General features: G+C 40.5%; 1 protein-coding gene across 1 annotated transcript in view; it reads right to left on the bottom strand.

The window, feature by feature from the left end:
* The window catches only part of LOC6502315, a 52,384-nt gene extending 37,495 nt beyond the window's left edge, over positions 1–14,889 (bottom strand). Inside the window, exons 1-2 of the mRNA XM_001966186.4 lie at positions 14,649–14,889; positions 11,996–12,417 (exon numbers count right to left, since the gene is read on the bottom strand). Of these exons, the coding sequence (XP_001966222.2) occupies positions 11,996–12,390 (395 nt within the window). The 5' untranslated portion in view covers positions 12,391–12,417; positions 14,649–14,889. The remainder of the gene's footprint in view (positions 1–11,995; positions 12,418–14,648) is intronic.
* Between the last annotated feature and the right edge of the window lie 2,483 nt (positions 14,890–17,372).

Here is a 17,372-nt window from a genome sequence, read left to right as displayed (position 1 = left end):
AGATCCCCGCCCCTTTTCACACACATTCTCCGGTTCCTCTTTTATTTGGATTTCTCCTCTCTTTTCGTTCTCTTCTCTTCTTTTTGTGGGCTGGCTTTGCTCGGCTTTCATGACTTTCCTGGCCCGCCTGTCACAATGGAGGCACAATATGCAAATGTCTGGGCAAGCCCTTATGGCCAAAACCGCCCTTGCCACACCGCCTACCGTCCCTAACCCCTAACCCCATTGCCCTTGCCCCTCACTCGCCTCGCCTTGCCACTTCTGTTGCCGCACAACGTGACGTATGCGTAACTTTTTAATTTATATTTAAATGTCACCAAAAGCCTCCACTCGCCGCAAATAAAATCGTCAAGAAAGGGAAGGCGAGTGAAAAAAAAATCGTTTTCACTTTTCTCTTTCAATAAAAAAAGGAAAAACTGATTTAATTTTGGGAAAATGGTTGCTAAAAAGTGTTAATAAATAAGCCACTACTATGAACTTAAAACTTTAATAATATAAATTAAATATTATTTTCTCTTTAAACTCTTATCTTGTTTCTCTCTTAAAAACAAGATCAACTCTCTTAATTAGTATTTTTGAGTGGAAATGAATTATGAAATCTAATTAACCGTTAGTTTCCCTCCAAAGTTGCCAACTTAAATTGTCAAATGAGAGAAGTAGAAAATGCCAAAAGGCCTAAAAGGCATCCGTCTTAACGGAAAGTGGCAGTTTTGCCGAGGGGCGTAGCTGGTGGCTGTGGGGGGATGGGGGCGGAGGAGGCCACAAGATATGTAGTGGGGCTTCCCAAACAGAAGCCGTGGCATTAGAGGCGAAACAATTTAAGTGAGGCCCGCAAGGACAACAAGACCGATGCCGCCAGGACTGTATCCTGTTGCTGGTTGGTTGTCGGTTGCTGGTAACCCCCCGTTGTACCCCCCGAAGCCTGCATTTATCCAACATGCATCTTCATTCTGTTTACTCGGAGCCCCACTTGGGCGGGGGCGGGCTGTTGCATATTTCATTGCGCCTCAAATGCCGCACTTAAGTTGACAACATCTCGTTGCTGCTCAAACATGGGCGGCGGCATCCGAAAAAGAGGAGGGGTCTAGTGGCTGAGGGTGGAGGGTGGAGGGTGAAGGCCTCCCGTCTTAAGTGGCTGCTTGCCGTGCAAATGCTTCAATTGGCTTAAGAACATCGGAATGCCATCCGCCCCCCCCACCATACTCTCTTAAGTAGGCTATCTTTTTCTCTCCGGCAGTAAGCTTATTGAATTAGTATCCCAATTAGACATTGATACCCAAAAGTATTTGCGTAAGAGAAGTAAGCTCTCTCTCTCTCCTAACAGTACATTTCTTTTGTGCTTCTCAGCAAAACTTAAGGGGGGAGAGAGGGAGCTCTCAGAGCATCTCAGTTTTTTACATTTTTCACAAGTTTGAGTTTAACTTTTATTATCTGCTCTCCCGAGGGTCTTCCAGCTGGTTAAAAGGATAATTAATTTTATGCTTTCTGAACTCTAAGTTGAAATATTAAATATTTTAAGAAGAAGCTCTAGTAAAGAGCACAAAATCAAATAAAATAGTGTTAAGGAGTTACCGTTATTAGATTTCCCAGAAAGCCATGTTTAAGAGCAACTTGAAAGCAAGAACAAGAGCTGTAAATTGCAACTGCAGATTGGTAGGAAAGAGAAAGGAGAAAGGGTGTTGTCAAAAGATGAGCGAAAAGAGATTGGAGAAAAGGCTTAAGTGGCCAGGACCTCTGTTCCCCACAAATCGATTAACGGCAGGAGGGGGGGTTGGGGGGTCAAAGAGGTAAAGAAAGCCAAAAATCATTCCATCAAGAAAATTTGGCTCGCTCTTAACAACAAAATTGGGCTCTAACGGGAAAAACAAAACAAAAAAGAGAGAGAAATCTTAAAAAACAAAAACAAAACAAAGCAATAAAAGCACAAAACTACCTAAGGACGAAGGAGGCAGGATAAGGAGAAGGAAAATCGAAATCAAGAACAAAAACAAAAAACAAAATCGAAACGGAAAACTTTTAAGTATGCTATTAATGTTTAATTCGAGTTATTTAAGTTGGATACTTAATTTAGAGGCGGCCAGATGCGACTGGAATGGAATGTTATCGATATAGTTTGGCCCCCTAAGGACTCCCTAACCTCTCAACTCCCCACCTCTCATTCTCATTCTCCTTCTCATCTTCTCTTTTCTTCTACTTTTTTTTTCGTTTTGTTTTTTGTGCGTGACCTTTTCCCATTAAATGTTAATCATAAAAGCTTCAGCCAAGAAATGTGAAAATTGAACCGTACCATTGTCTGCCACGCCCACTCCAAACGCCTACAGCCTCCCATCATCCTTCGGCCAATGAAGTTGTCTTATAATCCGGTAATTAATTTCTGCGGTCCTCCGCCTCCGCCACTGCCCCCTCGATGCCTTCAAGGACCTAGCAGGAGCCGAAGTCTGGTCTAATGAAAGCCAATGAAAGCGCCCAAGTGACAGGATAACAAATTAATAAACTTTCGGCTGCGGCAACAGCTCGTGAAATTCAACCAGACAGCCCAGGACATCCACAGGACATCCACAGCCGACCCGGCCATTGATCACCGAAGCCAACTGTTGGCGGCCACATGCCACAAACGAAAAAAACAACAACTACATGACCCAAAGCACAAAAAAAACTAGAGAGGGTTATGGTTTAGTTGATGGGCTTTCAAGATACCCAGTAGTTTTTAAAAGAGAGCGGGGGGAGGTCCTGTATATATTTTATTCCGATTTTTTTCACTTTTCTGAGTCAAAAATGTTCATAACTCGGCTAATACTGCTCAGATCCTGGAATGTTATGCCTTCCCGATCTTAGAACTTCGAGTACTTCAATTCTGCATTAAAAACTGGCAACAAAATTTTTCACCCATTTTTTGAAAATTTCACAAGGGGGTACATCATGATTTTGACCAAAAATTTGTGAAATTTTTTTGGCACAGTTTTTCTAAAATTTGTATGCAGATATACGCTTATTAGATTTTTGATTCATAAATTGTATTCCGTTCTAGAATCGGATAAGAAATAGCTTAATTATGCACTAAAAACTAAACCAATAATTAAGATTTTTGAAAATAAAAAATTTAAAAAACCCATTTCCGATTTTTGAAATGGAAAAATGTGCATAACTCGGCTAATACTTGTCAGATCCTTAAATGTTATACCTTCCCGATCTTAGAACTTCGAGTAGAATCATTTTCAATCAAAACCTGGAAATAAAATTTTTGACCCATTTTTTGAAAATTTTTCAAGGTTATTGAAAAATACCCAAAATATGAACTAAATTGTGAACAAAAAGGTCCTCAAATTACTCAACAAATACAGTATACCCTCTCATCCAAACTACAGGGTATAGAAAACAGATCGAATAATAACCATAACCAAAATTGAAATGGAAAAAACAAGAAGGGAAAAATCCATTATCTGTACACTTTTGCAAAATGAATTTTTAATAGCTTTCACAGAAGGTAACGTAACAAGTAAATAAAGGACCAGGACCGGCCAGACTCTGCCAACAAAACTATTTAAAAAAGTAAAATCATATTATTTTTGATACGATTTCATATAATTGAAAGCCAGAATGGGAGTAGGGAGTGTGTTTTTATTTGACTGGCACTGTGACCTCTACGCCATGGCTTATTAAAGCCATGTCGGGTTTTATGGCCTGAAATTGTGACGGCCGAGCTGTTGCTAGACTTGCTGCGAGTTTTATGGCAAAAATCCAATGACAATGGCACAAATCTATACAATTAAAATGGAATATTACTGAGAGCCAGATTTAAGGGAAATTAATAAGGATACTGCGCGAGTGAGGGTGCTCTGCACACTCTGCTCAAGGATCAAGTTCAAGGAGTAAGCTTTTAAAACAGATTCCATCTGCCATTGTCTCGGATATCCGGGATAATAGTTTCGCAAACAACTCATTGTTCGATTCATATTTTCCATTACAAACAAGCATCGCAATAAACTGAAATCATTAGGCTGTTGAGGATGGGATTTCCACTCCACTGAAGTAGAAGCACTTTGACAGACAGTTGTTAGGGAGATTGTAGCGGAACTTATACTCTATATTCTATTAGTTTCTTTTAAGATTTCCTTAATCTAATTCTAAACTATTTTTGGTTTTTTTGCTAGAATTCCTAACTAGTTCTAGCAGCTGGCACACCTCTAAGTCTATAAAAGGTTAGAGGCTTACCCCTTTTAGGAACAATTATCCCCGCTAGCTCATTGAACATATTCCACCAAGAGCCTCTGAATATCCTTTTTCTATTACAATAACTATATTTCTTTTTCAGAGCAGTGGAGAGAAGAAAAAGCTACCCTTTGTGTCCTGTGGCTGACACACACGCACATACACACACACAGGGAGGAGCAAGCAGATTTGGTCAAAGGAGCATTTATCTGGCAAGGACAGATGCAGGCTGCAGGATGCAGAATGCAGAAAGTAGACAGCAGACAGCTGCTTGCAAATACAGTCAGAGTCTAAACTGTTAATCCTTGTCCGGTGGCAAGACAATGGAAGTGCAACACGAAGCTGCACCTGCACCTGCAACTGAACCTGCAACTGAAAACTACATAGAAACTTAAAACTTCAAATAGAAACGGAAACGGAAATCGTCGCTGCGACAAAACAACAATAAATGTTGAAAGGACAGCAGCCGTGGGGGATCTTCGGGCAGGACATGGAGGGCGTTCTGCACAAAAACGGGGACAACAATGGCGCGGGGCATGTTGGTGGGGCAGGAAGACCTAACATTTGTTGCGCTTTGCTCTCGCTCTTTGTTCAGTTGCAAAGCCAGACTTTGCCGCACGCGTGTCCTTTTTGTGAAATGTCCTTTCTGGCAACCCGCCCCTCGTACGCACTCACCATCCCTTTCCTCTCCTCTCCCCACCCCCCTCGCCAAATCGATAGCAATCAATAAATTCGTGTGTGCGTGTGTTGACATTCAGAATAACAACAAAAAAGAACTGTTGCATACTTCGTGGCGCAATGGCGAAAAAAAATCAGAAAAATAAGGCAAGCAAGAATGCAATCGAATGGCAATTATTGTGTTTGGAAAGCCGTCGAAATGATTTGAATGATCGATTTGGGTGGGAAAAAATAATAACTTGTAACCCCATCGAGCTCCGAAAACAATCCATATCTATTTATTTTATGGCCAGGGTCACAGCAGGTGGAAATCTATTAGTTTTTAGTTGGTCCTCCCCGACTATTTCTATACCCTACACCTCTATATAGGATTATTGAAATCTTTCCTTTCGAAAAACCCCCAAAGTCTAATAAGAAATCCCAAATTATAACTCTTGGAATGAAATTTCTGAGAAAAAAAAGGGAAATTTGTGAAAAAGGGAACAATTTCAATGGCGATTTATTACCGTTACCAACGTCAACGGTATCTTACACACCTACCTACCTACACACGCTGTATGTGTGTTTGTGTGTAGGTATGTGTGTCAGTCAGCCAAAAAAACAAAAAAAAAACAAGAAAAAAATGAAAAAAAATCGATGATGCCACGACCAAAATAAAAGGCCGAAAAATAACAAAAGAGAGGCCAGGGTAAGAGGGAACAGGGAAGAGGGCCAACAAGTAGTGATAGGATAGATACACGAATATTTCCCTTTCATATTTCCCTCCCCGCTTCTCTACTTTTCTGTTTATTTTTTTTCTTTTTTTTTTTGATAGAATGTGATGTCCCATAACACCGTTTAGTAATTAGGCGATAATTTCAGAATCAGATCCGAGAAAAAAAAAAAAAACAAATACCAATGCCAGAGCCAGGGCCAGTGACGTCAGAGAGCGAAAGGCAAGAGTGAAAGTCAAAGTGAAAGTGAAAAACACGGGGGCCCAGACAAAAGGCGTCCGGGGCCTGGCAATGACATTGGAGAGATTGAAAGAAAGGCGGCCTACGAGTACGTGTGCGAGTGTGTGTGTGCTGTGAGTGTGGGCTGTTCGGGGGGTGGGCGTGGCTGGGTGACAACACATTCCCGTGCCACACTCCCGTGCCACACACCCGTGCCAGTCCTGCATGTAATTATTTGCTCAAATCACGCAAAAATATGCCAACGTTTGTGCTCGGTCTGTCTCCGGCAGGAGAACGGCATCAGGAATGGCTTTGATTTAATTATCACAACCTTTTAGGAGGACTTTTTTATGTCCTTTTATTATTTTTCAAACAAAAATGCTTCACTCTTCTCTGAAGAGATCTCTAAAAGATACTCATTCCTCTGCAAAGAAATGTCTTTTAAAGGAACATCTTTTAGCGAAGACTTCTACCTTCTACCGTAAATAAAATTCTATCAAAATTTAAAATGAGAAATAGTTACAAATAAGTTATAAGAATTAAAAAGAATTAAAAGCCATCCTCATATAAAATCATATCCCTGCCAAATTATGAGCTCCTTCTTGTGATTCACCATGGCGTATACGTAATCTCGAATTTTAAAGGGCTTCTGACCCAAAAGGGTATTTAAAACTTAGATCCCTGCCAGAAGCTCCTTTTTTTTTTTTTTTTTTTGCTGTCATGGGTTTCTTTCCTTTTTGGCGGACGCGAGGCTTTTTGTCGCCAATGCTGGTGTCCTTAAGTAAGCTTACCCACACACAGACACAGACACCCAGACACACACGCGAGGTCCTTGCGGCATGCTGGCATGCGTGCCACACCGTTTGTGAATCCCGTCACGTTTCTGAGTTTTACTTCAAATACCATTTTGGCCAATTGCTTCTTCCGCTTGCTCAGAGTGCGTCTCTGTCTTCGTCCTTTTTTTTTATATCCTTGCTACTCCTGCGTGGCTAAACTAGCTCCACTCCACATACAATTTCTCCTAGCAACTATGCTCGGGAAGTTAAAATAAAAAAAAAAAAAAAAAAAAGTTTTCCCCTTATGAGACGTAATAAATAAAAAGCAGTTTGATTAGCGAGTTAATAAACGCTAATTGTCTGCATAGTTGGTGGAACTACTCGAGAGCAGTCCCAACTATGGAGGTAATTAAGCCAAATTAGTGAAATAACTTCTCAACAATGTGCTGGAGCAACAAGTTAAGGGAATTTTTATAAAAAGTACGAGAGTTATTTGAAGAATTTTGTCAGACAATGTGATATTTGTATTTTAAAAAGGGTTTTTTTAGGTTTTTATATTTTAGATTTAAGCTAGAAGTAGTTATAAATTTAATTATAAATTATTAAGAGGTTAAGTAAGGCTCTACTCTTAATAAAACTTATGGAGAAGCTCTATTACTACCCATACCCGGTACTTTTGTAGTCCTACTCCTAGTCCTACTCCTAGTAGAAGAATATATGATAAGTTCCCCCCCTTCTATAATTTTTTTAATTTCCTTGCTTAGATTCAAAGGACATGTTGACTTTTGCTGTAATTTTAAAGTGGCCTTTTGTTTAGAAAGTTGGCCCGATGGGAGATGAGTCCCTAACTGCTTCCATCCGATCATTTTACATGCATGTCCGTGTTCATGTCCTTGTACCTTTAATTGTGCCTCTGTGTCAGTGTGGTGTTAGTGTTAGCCTGCCATTGGAGTAGTCAAGGACACATCGATGGGTCAGGTCCTGGCTTTGCAGTGACCGTTCACTGAATGCCAATGCCAAAGGCCCGCTCGGAAAAGGACGACGGACGACGAGAAGGACGAGAAGGACACGGCGGAATTAGCAACCGTAAATCACTGGCCGGGACTCGCAGGACATAGGACGCAGGACGCAGGACGCAGGACACTTTCAGGACTCGGAAGTAAGGACTATGGATGATTCAATTGGTAAGTCCAGGTCATTGATTAGAAATCGCATTCACATTTGGACGCTGATTTCGATTTGAATGCGTATTAGCCGCCAGTCTTGATTAATTCAACAGGACTCGACTGGCAGGATATAGATTTATGTCCTGCGATACTCTCACCTGAGAAAGAATCTCCCTTCAAGGTAACTTTATAACAAAATGTATATAGATACTGGGAGCTGGCAAGGAAGCTGGGAAAACTGGGAAAACTGGGAAAACTTTTGCCAAAATATGAGATTTGCATAACTAAGCAGGCGAGCTGCGGCGAAAAGGAATTCAAAGGATGTGGCAGGACCTCCTCTTTCTCTTCGAGTGGTTTTCTTTTCTTTTTCTTTCTCTCTCTCTCTGTCTCTGGGGGGATTGGGTAAAAAGGATTGAGTTGGGAAGGTCCTTTATATTTCAGTGATTTATTAAAAAAAGACAGCTCAGAATGTCTGGCGATTTGGTTAAGTCATCAGTTTCTGATTTAATAGAGAGACAAGTTCGGGCATTTTTGGACATGTCAGGAGGAGAATATGCAAAACAGCTAATAGGCCATAATTTCCATTAACAATTTGGCCAAAATCTGAGTGGCAGCGACAATGGGAGAACGGCAGGCAGCTCATCTGACAGGCAGCTCACGTGCCACGGCCAGGACTCTAGCCAGGACTCTCCTTGTTTTCTATTCAGGGGGGAGGGGGGGCGAGGGGATCATCAGCAAATGATACATATTTTGTTAATTCCAAGAGGCAACAAATAAATCGTCAGATTTTCTGGTAATGTTTTCGGATTGAAATCCAAGCGGGGCAGGCAGGTCTGCTGAAGAAATGTTAATTATCCTGTCAATCCCTTTGAGAGGAACAGGAAGAGGAACAGTAACAGGAACAGGAACAGGATATGCCACAACAATGCTGATGTTGATTCTCTTTTACCTTTTCGATGAAAATGAAAAAAATATGAAATTGATGTGCACAAAGTCAACAATGGCGGAATGACAACCCCTTTCGGTCAACATTCATAGTTGCGAGTGAGTCCTGGCTCCTGGCAGGACCTTGGCCAACTCCTTTTGCCAGCCATGGCACTCCAATTAGGCATTTAATTATCTCAAAAAACAAACAGACCGCCAGTCGAGGCAACCGCCGCAAAAGTGTCAATTGCAGTGTTTAAGTCACTGAAAGGAGCGAACGATTGAATGATTGAATGATTGAGGGAGCTGAGGAGGTCCTTGTGAGGCGACAGGATCCTCCCTTAACTAATTGACCCCCCAGAAGAACAAGTGATAAGAGGACTGATAGGGAAAATCAAAACTCTAATTGAATTCCTAACCAAAACTGGCGACTTGGTGACTGTGGACTGTGGACTGGAAATTGGAAATGCGAAATTGGAAACCAATCGCTAAACTTTTCCACCAACAAACTGAGCAGAGTTTTTCCCGAGTTTCCACCAGTTTCCTTTTCGAAGGATACAAAATAAATCAAGGACCAAATCAAGTTCAAATAGCCGGCGGCACTTCATTAAAGTTAATACATAACTTTCGAAAAGTAAACTGTTTGCAAACTCTTCTAATTATCCTTATTATAGAATTAAGGATGTTCCAGTAGAGCTTAAAGGCAGGACATGTCTTTTCTTATATTTTCTATATAATTTAATTATATACCATATAGTATATATATTTTTGATAATATATTTTATTAAAGCATTTTTGATTACCAAAGCTAATGGCTCTTTGAAAAAAGCCTTATACTTTTAAAAATATTACATATTTCTTTATAAAAATTATACAGTTTCTCAAATAAAATATATAGCTATTAAAAAAAAAAAATCAGAGAACTAAAATCAGGCAATAAAAACTAAAACACTGAGCCCGAAAGCCATCAGACCTCGGGAATAAAGACCAGTTGAGTCGGGCCATAAATCAGCGATAAGCGGAGATCTCATTAGCGAGATGGAGGGCCTAGAGGGACTGAAGGACAGGAGGATAGGAGGGGTGTGAGTTGGTAATAAGGCCAATTGAGATAACAGCCGACTTCGTATCAGGGCCTAAACAAAACCCAATCTAGACGACCCACCTACTGACGCACCTCACATGCAAAACCGCACTTGCAATCGGTTTGTTGCACTGGAAGGGCTGCGGTTAGAGGGGGGTGGAGGAGGGGGGATTAAGGATAACACTAATTGGAACATAATTAGGTACGAAGAACACTACCAGGATCAGAGCCAAGAAAAGCTGATACCACAAAGCCTGCACTGAGAGAAATGAAAGGGGCCTCTATATAGTCGACAGTTATATTACTTTCTTTAAAGTTTCCATATAGTTACTATATAGTTTATAGTTTTTTTTGCTTCGAACTGTTTTCCCTTTCGAAGAAAATCTATAAATTACCCGCAATATTTCGCCCAGTGTAGCTGATAAGTCGGAGCAATGCCAGTGATAATTGTTGGACGCTTAATTAACTTGGCTTAAAGGGCAGATGAGCGGAATGGTACTGGAAGTTTCAAAAATTTTCAAAATCTAGCCAGGAGTACAATGAGAACTGGGAGCTGCTGGGTGGATGTGAGATATTTGGGCCAAATGATGAGCTGCCAGGGTTATTCAAATATTTGGCCGGCTTAGGTGCATCTATTTATAAAGTATCCCTAATGGGAATCCCCCTTCATGGCCATAAGCCACTAATACAGCTGCAATGCGTTAACAATGTGTATATGGGTGTATGGGACGGCTACCAGGTATCCTTGCTGCCAACTTCACGTTCAAGCCGAGCTAAGGCGGCTTAAGGCATCCCCCACACCATCACCCCCACCACCAGAACCAGGACCAGGACCAGGACGATGAATGACACCAGTTTCGGGCCCTACAGAGGTGCTCGGAAAGTTCCCAATGTGGCTTCTCGTTTGTCGGTTTTCGGACCTGTTTTTGGGGCCACGGCGCATTGGCTTCAATTCGAAGGATTCGAAGGATAATTGGGATAACGAGAGGCAGTCTTAGTTTTAGTTTTTGGCCTGTTGTTTTGGCTTTTTATGAAGTCTCACTCAAGATAATTATTTCTAATCCGGTAACAATAAGGCTTATAGTTGGCTTTCAATAGGGAGACTCTAAAGTCTAGACTTAGAAAATTAGTAGTTTTTTTTTATAATATTATTTAAAATAATTAAACACTTAAGCTCTTAGTTTCTTTACTACTTTAATTAAATTTCTTGTAAAAGTTGCCCACTTCTATTATCTTATTTATAAGTTTTTAAAAACATTAGACTTTGGATCAAGTCCCTTGGCAACAAATCCCAAAAAAACAATTCTGAAAAAAATGTTATATTATATAAAAAATATAAATATTTATACTTAATATTTAGATATTAGATTTAAGATATAAATTGAATATTTTAAGAGGATTTTTGCTGAAAGTTTCTGGTGCTAAGTAATGCTTAAAATGAAGAACAAATTCCATATTCGGATCACAAAAACTATATCCGTATTTAAACAAGGTGTAAACAATCTCAAAATTACAATATACATGGTATTCGATTGATTTTTTGTTTTTTTTTTTTTAGAGACTTTTAACATTCAACCTTAAAAGAAACAGAGATTTTTCACAAGTAATATTCTGTTGAGCGGTTTACAAGAGGGTATAATATAATATATAATATTAAAATGGATTTAAAGAGTACACATTACATTGCAAATTACATACAAAAATCTGGAAAGTGAATTCAAGGGTGTTACTTTTAGGAACATGATCGTTAAGGGCTGTGCTTAGGCTGATATATGTACTATTTATAGTTAGTATATAGTATATAGCATGTATCATTTCTGAACTAGTGCGACGTGAGCGATGGATGCGATATGTTATTATTTTCGAATATCATGATTGTATGATCTGTGTTATGTAATTAAATGTAATGACAATTATGGGGCATACTTATAATGAATGTTTTCTGCACTTTTCTTACACCTTAAAATTATTTATTAAATTATTAATATTTTTAGGGGTATAATTTGTTGTTAAAGGGACGCCTAAGGACTCATGCCTTTTTATTACAATTAGGTTGGATTTTTGGCCAGTTTCGGGGAGGGAGTTTTTTTTTTTTTTTTTGTTTTTTGGGGACTACGTTAAGGCTATTCCCCTACCCCCCTTTCCAATTAGCTAATGGATATTGACATGGTTTCCGGGGGATTCTTTCGGGGTTTCCAAGCTCAATTCACGGAATTCGTACTGACTCACCTGTCGGCGTGCGATTCCCTGTCCCTCTCCTGGCCATCTGCATTCGGATTTGGATTTGGATTCGGGTTCGGATTCGGATTCGGAATCGGGTTGAGATTAGGATGTGGATTAGGAATAGCTGCAGCTCCTGCCATAGCCTCGGCATCATCCTCCTCCAGTGCCGCTTCATGCTCCACGGCACCGGCCCGGCCAGCCACATCCGCCTCCCGATGGCCGGTGGCGGCAGCTGCCTCGGCTTCTCCGCCACAGCCGAGACTCCGGCCATCCTCCACCACCACCGACACCGACACCGCCTCCAACTCTTCGGTTAGGGGCGGAGCCGGTGAGACGGGCGAAGGTGGACCCCCATTCGCCTGGGTCTCCTTCTCGTGAGTTTCCTGCTTGTCCTGCGACATCCTGATACTTGCTCTGGTCTTGTAATGCTGTCCAGGACGCGTCCAGAAAAAAAAACAAGAAAATAAAAGACAGCCAAGTGTTGTAATTGTTTTTTAATAAAGCTCCGGGAAACCGGAGGAGAAAATTCCAAAACTCACAACTCACAAGAAAAGACAAAAGGAAACAAAAGGGAAAATTAATGGAAATTAATTGCCGTGGCTGGTGGAAAGCCGCTTACAGGAATGCCCCTTCCCAGGACCCAGGACCTCTTGGCTTTCTTTTCCTTCTTGCTCTTCTTATTTTCATTTTAATTTCTTCACCCAGATCTGGGTTTTATTTTCTTTTTCTTGTTTTTTTTTGGTCAAAAATTAGCCACAGTATTAAAAAGGACACTGGGCTGCTACTCTTGGCACTTACTCCTTGGAGAGAAAGAGGTTTCAAAACTATTCCATTGTATTTGGAAATTATCAAAAAATTATACAAAGTTCAAATTTGATTAGATTTCTAATAACATTTTCCAAAAACATAATATTTTAAGAGAATTATCAGAAAGTTTTAAACAAATCGGACTACTATTTATGGAGATATAGGACTTCCTAGTTAGAAAGTCTTGACTGATCTTAACTTTTTTAAAAAAAATTTGAATATTTTTAACTTTTTGGTTAATAGGACTAATATTTTTCACATTCTTTGGTGGCATTATATTAAAAATAAAATCAAATATCATCAGAATACTTGCATTACTCGTTTTATTTAATAGAATACTAGCATTTTCTTAAGACTACTTTATGAAAAGTGTATGTTTTCAAACTAAAATAATAAAAAAAGTAAATTAAGTACTATAAGTAAAATAATTGAAAGCAAAAATCATACTAGTAATGGCTTCAAAATAAACTGGCTCGGAGTATCAATCGCCAGAAGCCCAACCAATTTGCAAAAGTCTCTGGGACATAAGCCAAGTTTCCGGATAAAGCCATTGGCAAACATTCAACCGTGACAGGAAGGACAACGGATAGCGGACACACGGACAGTGGACAGTGGACAGCGGACAGCGGACAATGGAGAATGGAGAATGGAGACCGGACTGTGGACCGGAAAAGCGACGGACAAGTGGCTTAATGCGTCAACATCCCGCCGCGATTATAATCGCTCGTCAGTTCAACAATTGATCACTTCGCCAGATTAAAGTCCCCCCTCCCCCCTTTCGCTGCGCCACTGTGGCATGCCACAAGTAATTAAAAAAATAAAATAAAAATAAAACAAAAATTCACTGACAGAAGCGGCCGCAAATAGCAAAATCATTCACACACGCCGAGCTAGCGCGGCCAGTGATTAGATTATTTGTTATGGAAAAGCGGAAAATCGGGAAATCGGAAAAGCGGAAAATCGGCGAAAGCGAAAAATCGGAAAGCGGTTAGTCATGCTGGCAAATGAACTGCTCTACGCCGTAATTGCTGCCGTACGGAGGCAATGGCTATTTATCAGTAGCAGTTTGCCCCGATAAGTAGGCAGCACTTACTGCCAACTGACCAAAAAAAAAAAAAATGGAGGCGAAAAGAGGACCTGTGGATACTCTGACACTGACCACAGACAAGGAATAGGACAAGCATATTTTATACGGGATGTGAGTTTTCACAGCATTTGCATATGAATGATTTACATGGACCTATGCATAACAAAGGACTAGACGGACGGATGGAGCTGAAAAGGAGGCAGTGCTGGAGCAGAAGCTGTGCCAGGATACGGACTCGGAGATAAAGACGCAGACATCGTCGTGGGCGGAGGGCGAAGGGCGAAGGGCGTCCAAATAAATAAAATATGAAACTGAGAAAGGGAGCCGTGACAGCAAATAGGTGACCCTCACCAGAGAAACCCACAGAAAAAAAAAACACATGCTCATCAAATATGAAAAAGTAACGAAAATTAACCCAAAAAAAAATAACAGAACCCAAAGAAAACTTGGGGGTGAAAATGAAATTTTGTGCTTAGGTCTGCATAAACTGTATTTAAGCCAAGTTGGCGAAAAAAAATGTGAATAAAATGGCTTTATAATAGCTCTGCCCAGGCAGATACTCCTAAAAAAAAAAAAGGTACCTGACCTTCGATAGGGTTCTTTATATTCTTACTCTATATTTATTGAAATATTTTATTCTTTTATTTTTGTATTGTTAAGTAAGCCCCTTAGAAAGTAAACTTTTGTTTTTGAAACACACACACACTTTCAAAAAATACAATAAAAAATAAAAGTTATTAGAGAGTTAGGAATCAGAATTCAAACCTTTTTGATTTCCGATTTAGGATTGTTTTTTCGTTATCTCTGTTATCTCTGTCTCTCTGATTTGAAGATCTTGATTTTATGTAACTTTTCCAGCACTGACTTCTGTTTTGAACTGAATACTGTTTCCAACTTTGAATACTGTTGCTCTACTACTGCTTCGATACTATTTCACGGCGAAACCCGCAACCGTAACGTCACAGCTCCGAACAGGAACTGAAAGTTCCGTCAGACGCGATTCGCCATGGTAGCTCTGGGCCTTTGGAAGCGGGCACTGTTGCTTCTCTGTTAGCTGGTTGCCAGCTCGGCTGTTAACTGCCCAAGCACCACTGCACAGTGGGGCAAAAAGAGGTGGGTCTTGCCATTATATTATATATAAATTAAATATTAAATAATAATCCTCCCACAAGCTTAGAACAAATATGTTTTGCTTTAACTTTTAACTTTTTTAGAATCATAAAAGTGTCTATAAATGTCAGATTTATCCCACAGTGCATCCCCATTTTCCCCATTCCCCGAAAAAGCCCCATTTCCTCGCAACATTTTAGCGCCAATTCAGCTTGTTGCCAGCAACATGTTGCCTCAACATGCTTCGCCATTTATGATCCTGGAACTGTTGCTTCTCTGTTAAAGGTCCTTTATTAACAGCAGTACCTGTTTGCTATTACTCCGAAAGCTTTTTCGGAGTACAGTTTCAACAAAACGCTAAGGACATCGCTAGGGAGATGGAGGGTAATGGAGGGAAGCGGGGTAAACTCTAAAGATTTGAAAGGATTTAACCGGAAATTCCTAATCTTATTCCACTTTATTCAATAAATATGTAATTTTAAATTGCAGCGGAAAGTGCAAATCCATGAAATTTGATTTTCTAACTTAGTAATAACCACAAATAAATTTAATTTATAAAAGGATGTTTATTTAGTAAGAGGTTTTATATTTTTACTATTCAGGCTGAAATAAAATTAATAATAAAAATAAATGAATGCTGCCTTTTTAAACTTTTTAAATTAGTATTAAAACTACTATTTTATTTTTTTTCCAACCAGAAAACACACAAAAATAGATTCTTTTTATAGCCCAAAAAAAAATCCAACCAGTTTGCAATATTTTCCAGGATCTTTTCGCATTAAGAGAACACGCAACAAGTTAATTCAGAACTTTCCTTCAGAAAGGGATAAAGGATAATAACACGCGCAACAGCTGGCCGCGAAAAAGGACAACGACATGCGTGACGGACAAACAAAAATTGTCCAGAAGAAGAGCCTGGACTCTTAGCCGTATCCTGCCCTGCCCCGTTTTGGGCCAGGCCAAGAAGCCCCAACCTGTGAGAAATCTGGCTTAGTTCCGATTGGAGCCTAGCAGGACCTTCCGCCTTCACACACACGCAAGGCTAAAAGGACTAAGGCACAAAGCGGCGCCAAGCTGGGCTTGGGAATTTAGATCTGCACTCGAAGGAACTTTGTAGAGTTGATATTCAAAAGACAAAGGCTTAAAATATTAAATATTATAAACCATTTTTCTCCGTGGCTGTCAATTTCCATTTGATCTTATCGACGGGGATGCGTACTCCTCAAATTAAGGATTGGGAAAGGGCAGGCACCGTATCTGGCAGCTAGTATCCTGCGGCGTGGCAGAAGTGCAGTGACCAGCGTGGCGTATACTCGATATTTCAGCACTTTGTTGACTTCCATCGGCTACCCGAGTCATAAATATATACATATATATACGTACATCCTATTTTTTTTTCGGCCAAGTTGCAGTCGAAGCAATAAATCATCATCAATGACATGGGGACGCTGCAAAGAGCTCCTGCGACAGGCTCCTGCGACAGGACACTCCCCCACGCCCACGAAAAAGAGCTCGCGCTAAAAGTGAAAACACAAAACATATAAACTTTAATGGCATCATTACTCCTTTTTTTCTCCACGTGTACGAAGGACAGCTTATTGCCACCTAAGACGCCTCCATCTACCAAAAGTTTCCGGACTTTCCGGCAGCCGGTGTGTCCGTGTGTCCGTGAGTCCGCCGATGTCCGTCCGCATCCTTCGCTGTGTCCTTTTTGATGGGTCTGAGACAGAGCAGCTTGCCAAACATTATGGCCAGAGTCGTTAAGCTTCTCCGGCGTTACTTTGTTACCGTTTTACGTGCCACACACGACCTCCTGGCCCGTGGTCCCGATCCAGGACCTTGCCGCGTCTATATACGCGTCTAAACGTCCTGTGAGTTAGGAGTTGGGACCCAGTGGGAAATTATGATTGTCGGGCGCGGATTGCACATAATTTTATTAGCCGTTTGGGTTAAACATCACACCTCGTGTATATGGCACAGTATAACCTTCAACTTTGGCATAAAAAAAATAGGCATAAAAGTTAAGGAAAAATTTAAAAAATGCTATAGTTGAAAAATTGAATATTCGAAAATAAATATTCGAAAATTCCATCGGGTGAGTGGTGAGGTACGTGTGCGTGTCCTCTGTGGAATCCTGAGATTTCTGCCATCTGTTGATTAACTTGTGGAATATTCATCCAGTTTTGCGTTTCCTTTCGCCACGTCCTGGTCCTGGATCAGATATCCTTTTGCCGCATATTTCCATCGCCCGTGGAGCCAGCACCTGGCTCTGTTTTTCCATTCGACGTCCTCAAAGCGAATGCCACTCCGTGAGGAGCGCCTGGACACGACCAAAGAACATCAAGTGGCAGCAAAGTGAAGGCGAATTACAGGGGAGGG

The sequence above is a fragment of the Drosophila ananassae genome, chromosome XL (genome assembly GCF_017639315.1).
Source record: "Drosophila ananassae strain 14024-0371.13 chromosome XL, ASM1763931v2, whole genome shotgun sequence".
NCBI lineage: Eukaryota > Metazoa > Arthropoda > Insecta > Diptera > Drosophilidae > Drosophila > Drosophila ananassae.
The sequence above is the reverse complement of the archived record's forward strand: the minus strand, read 5'-3'. Positions and strand labels throughout refer to the sequence as shown.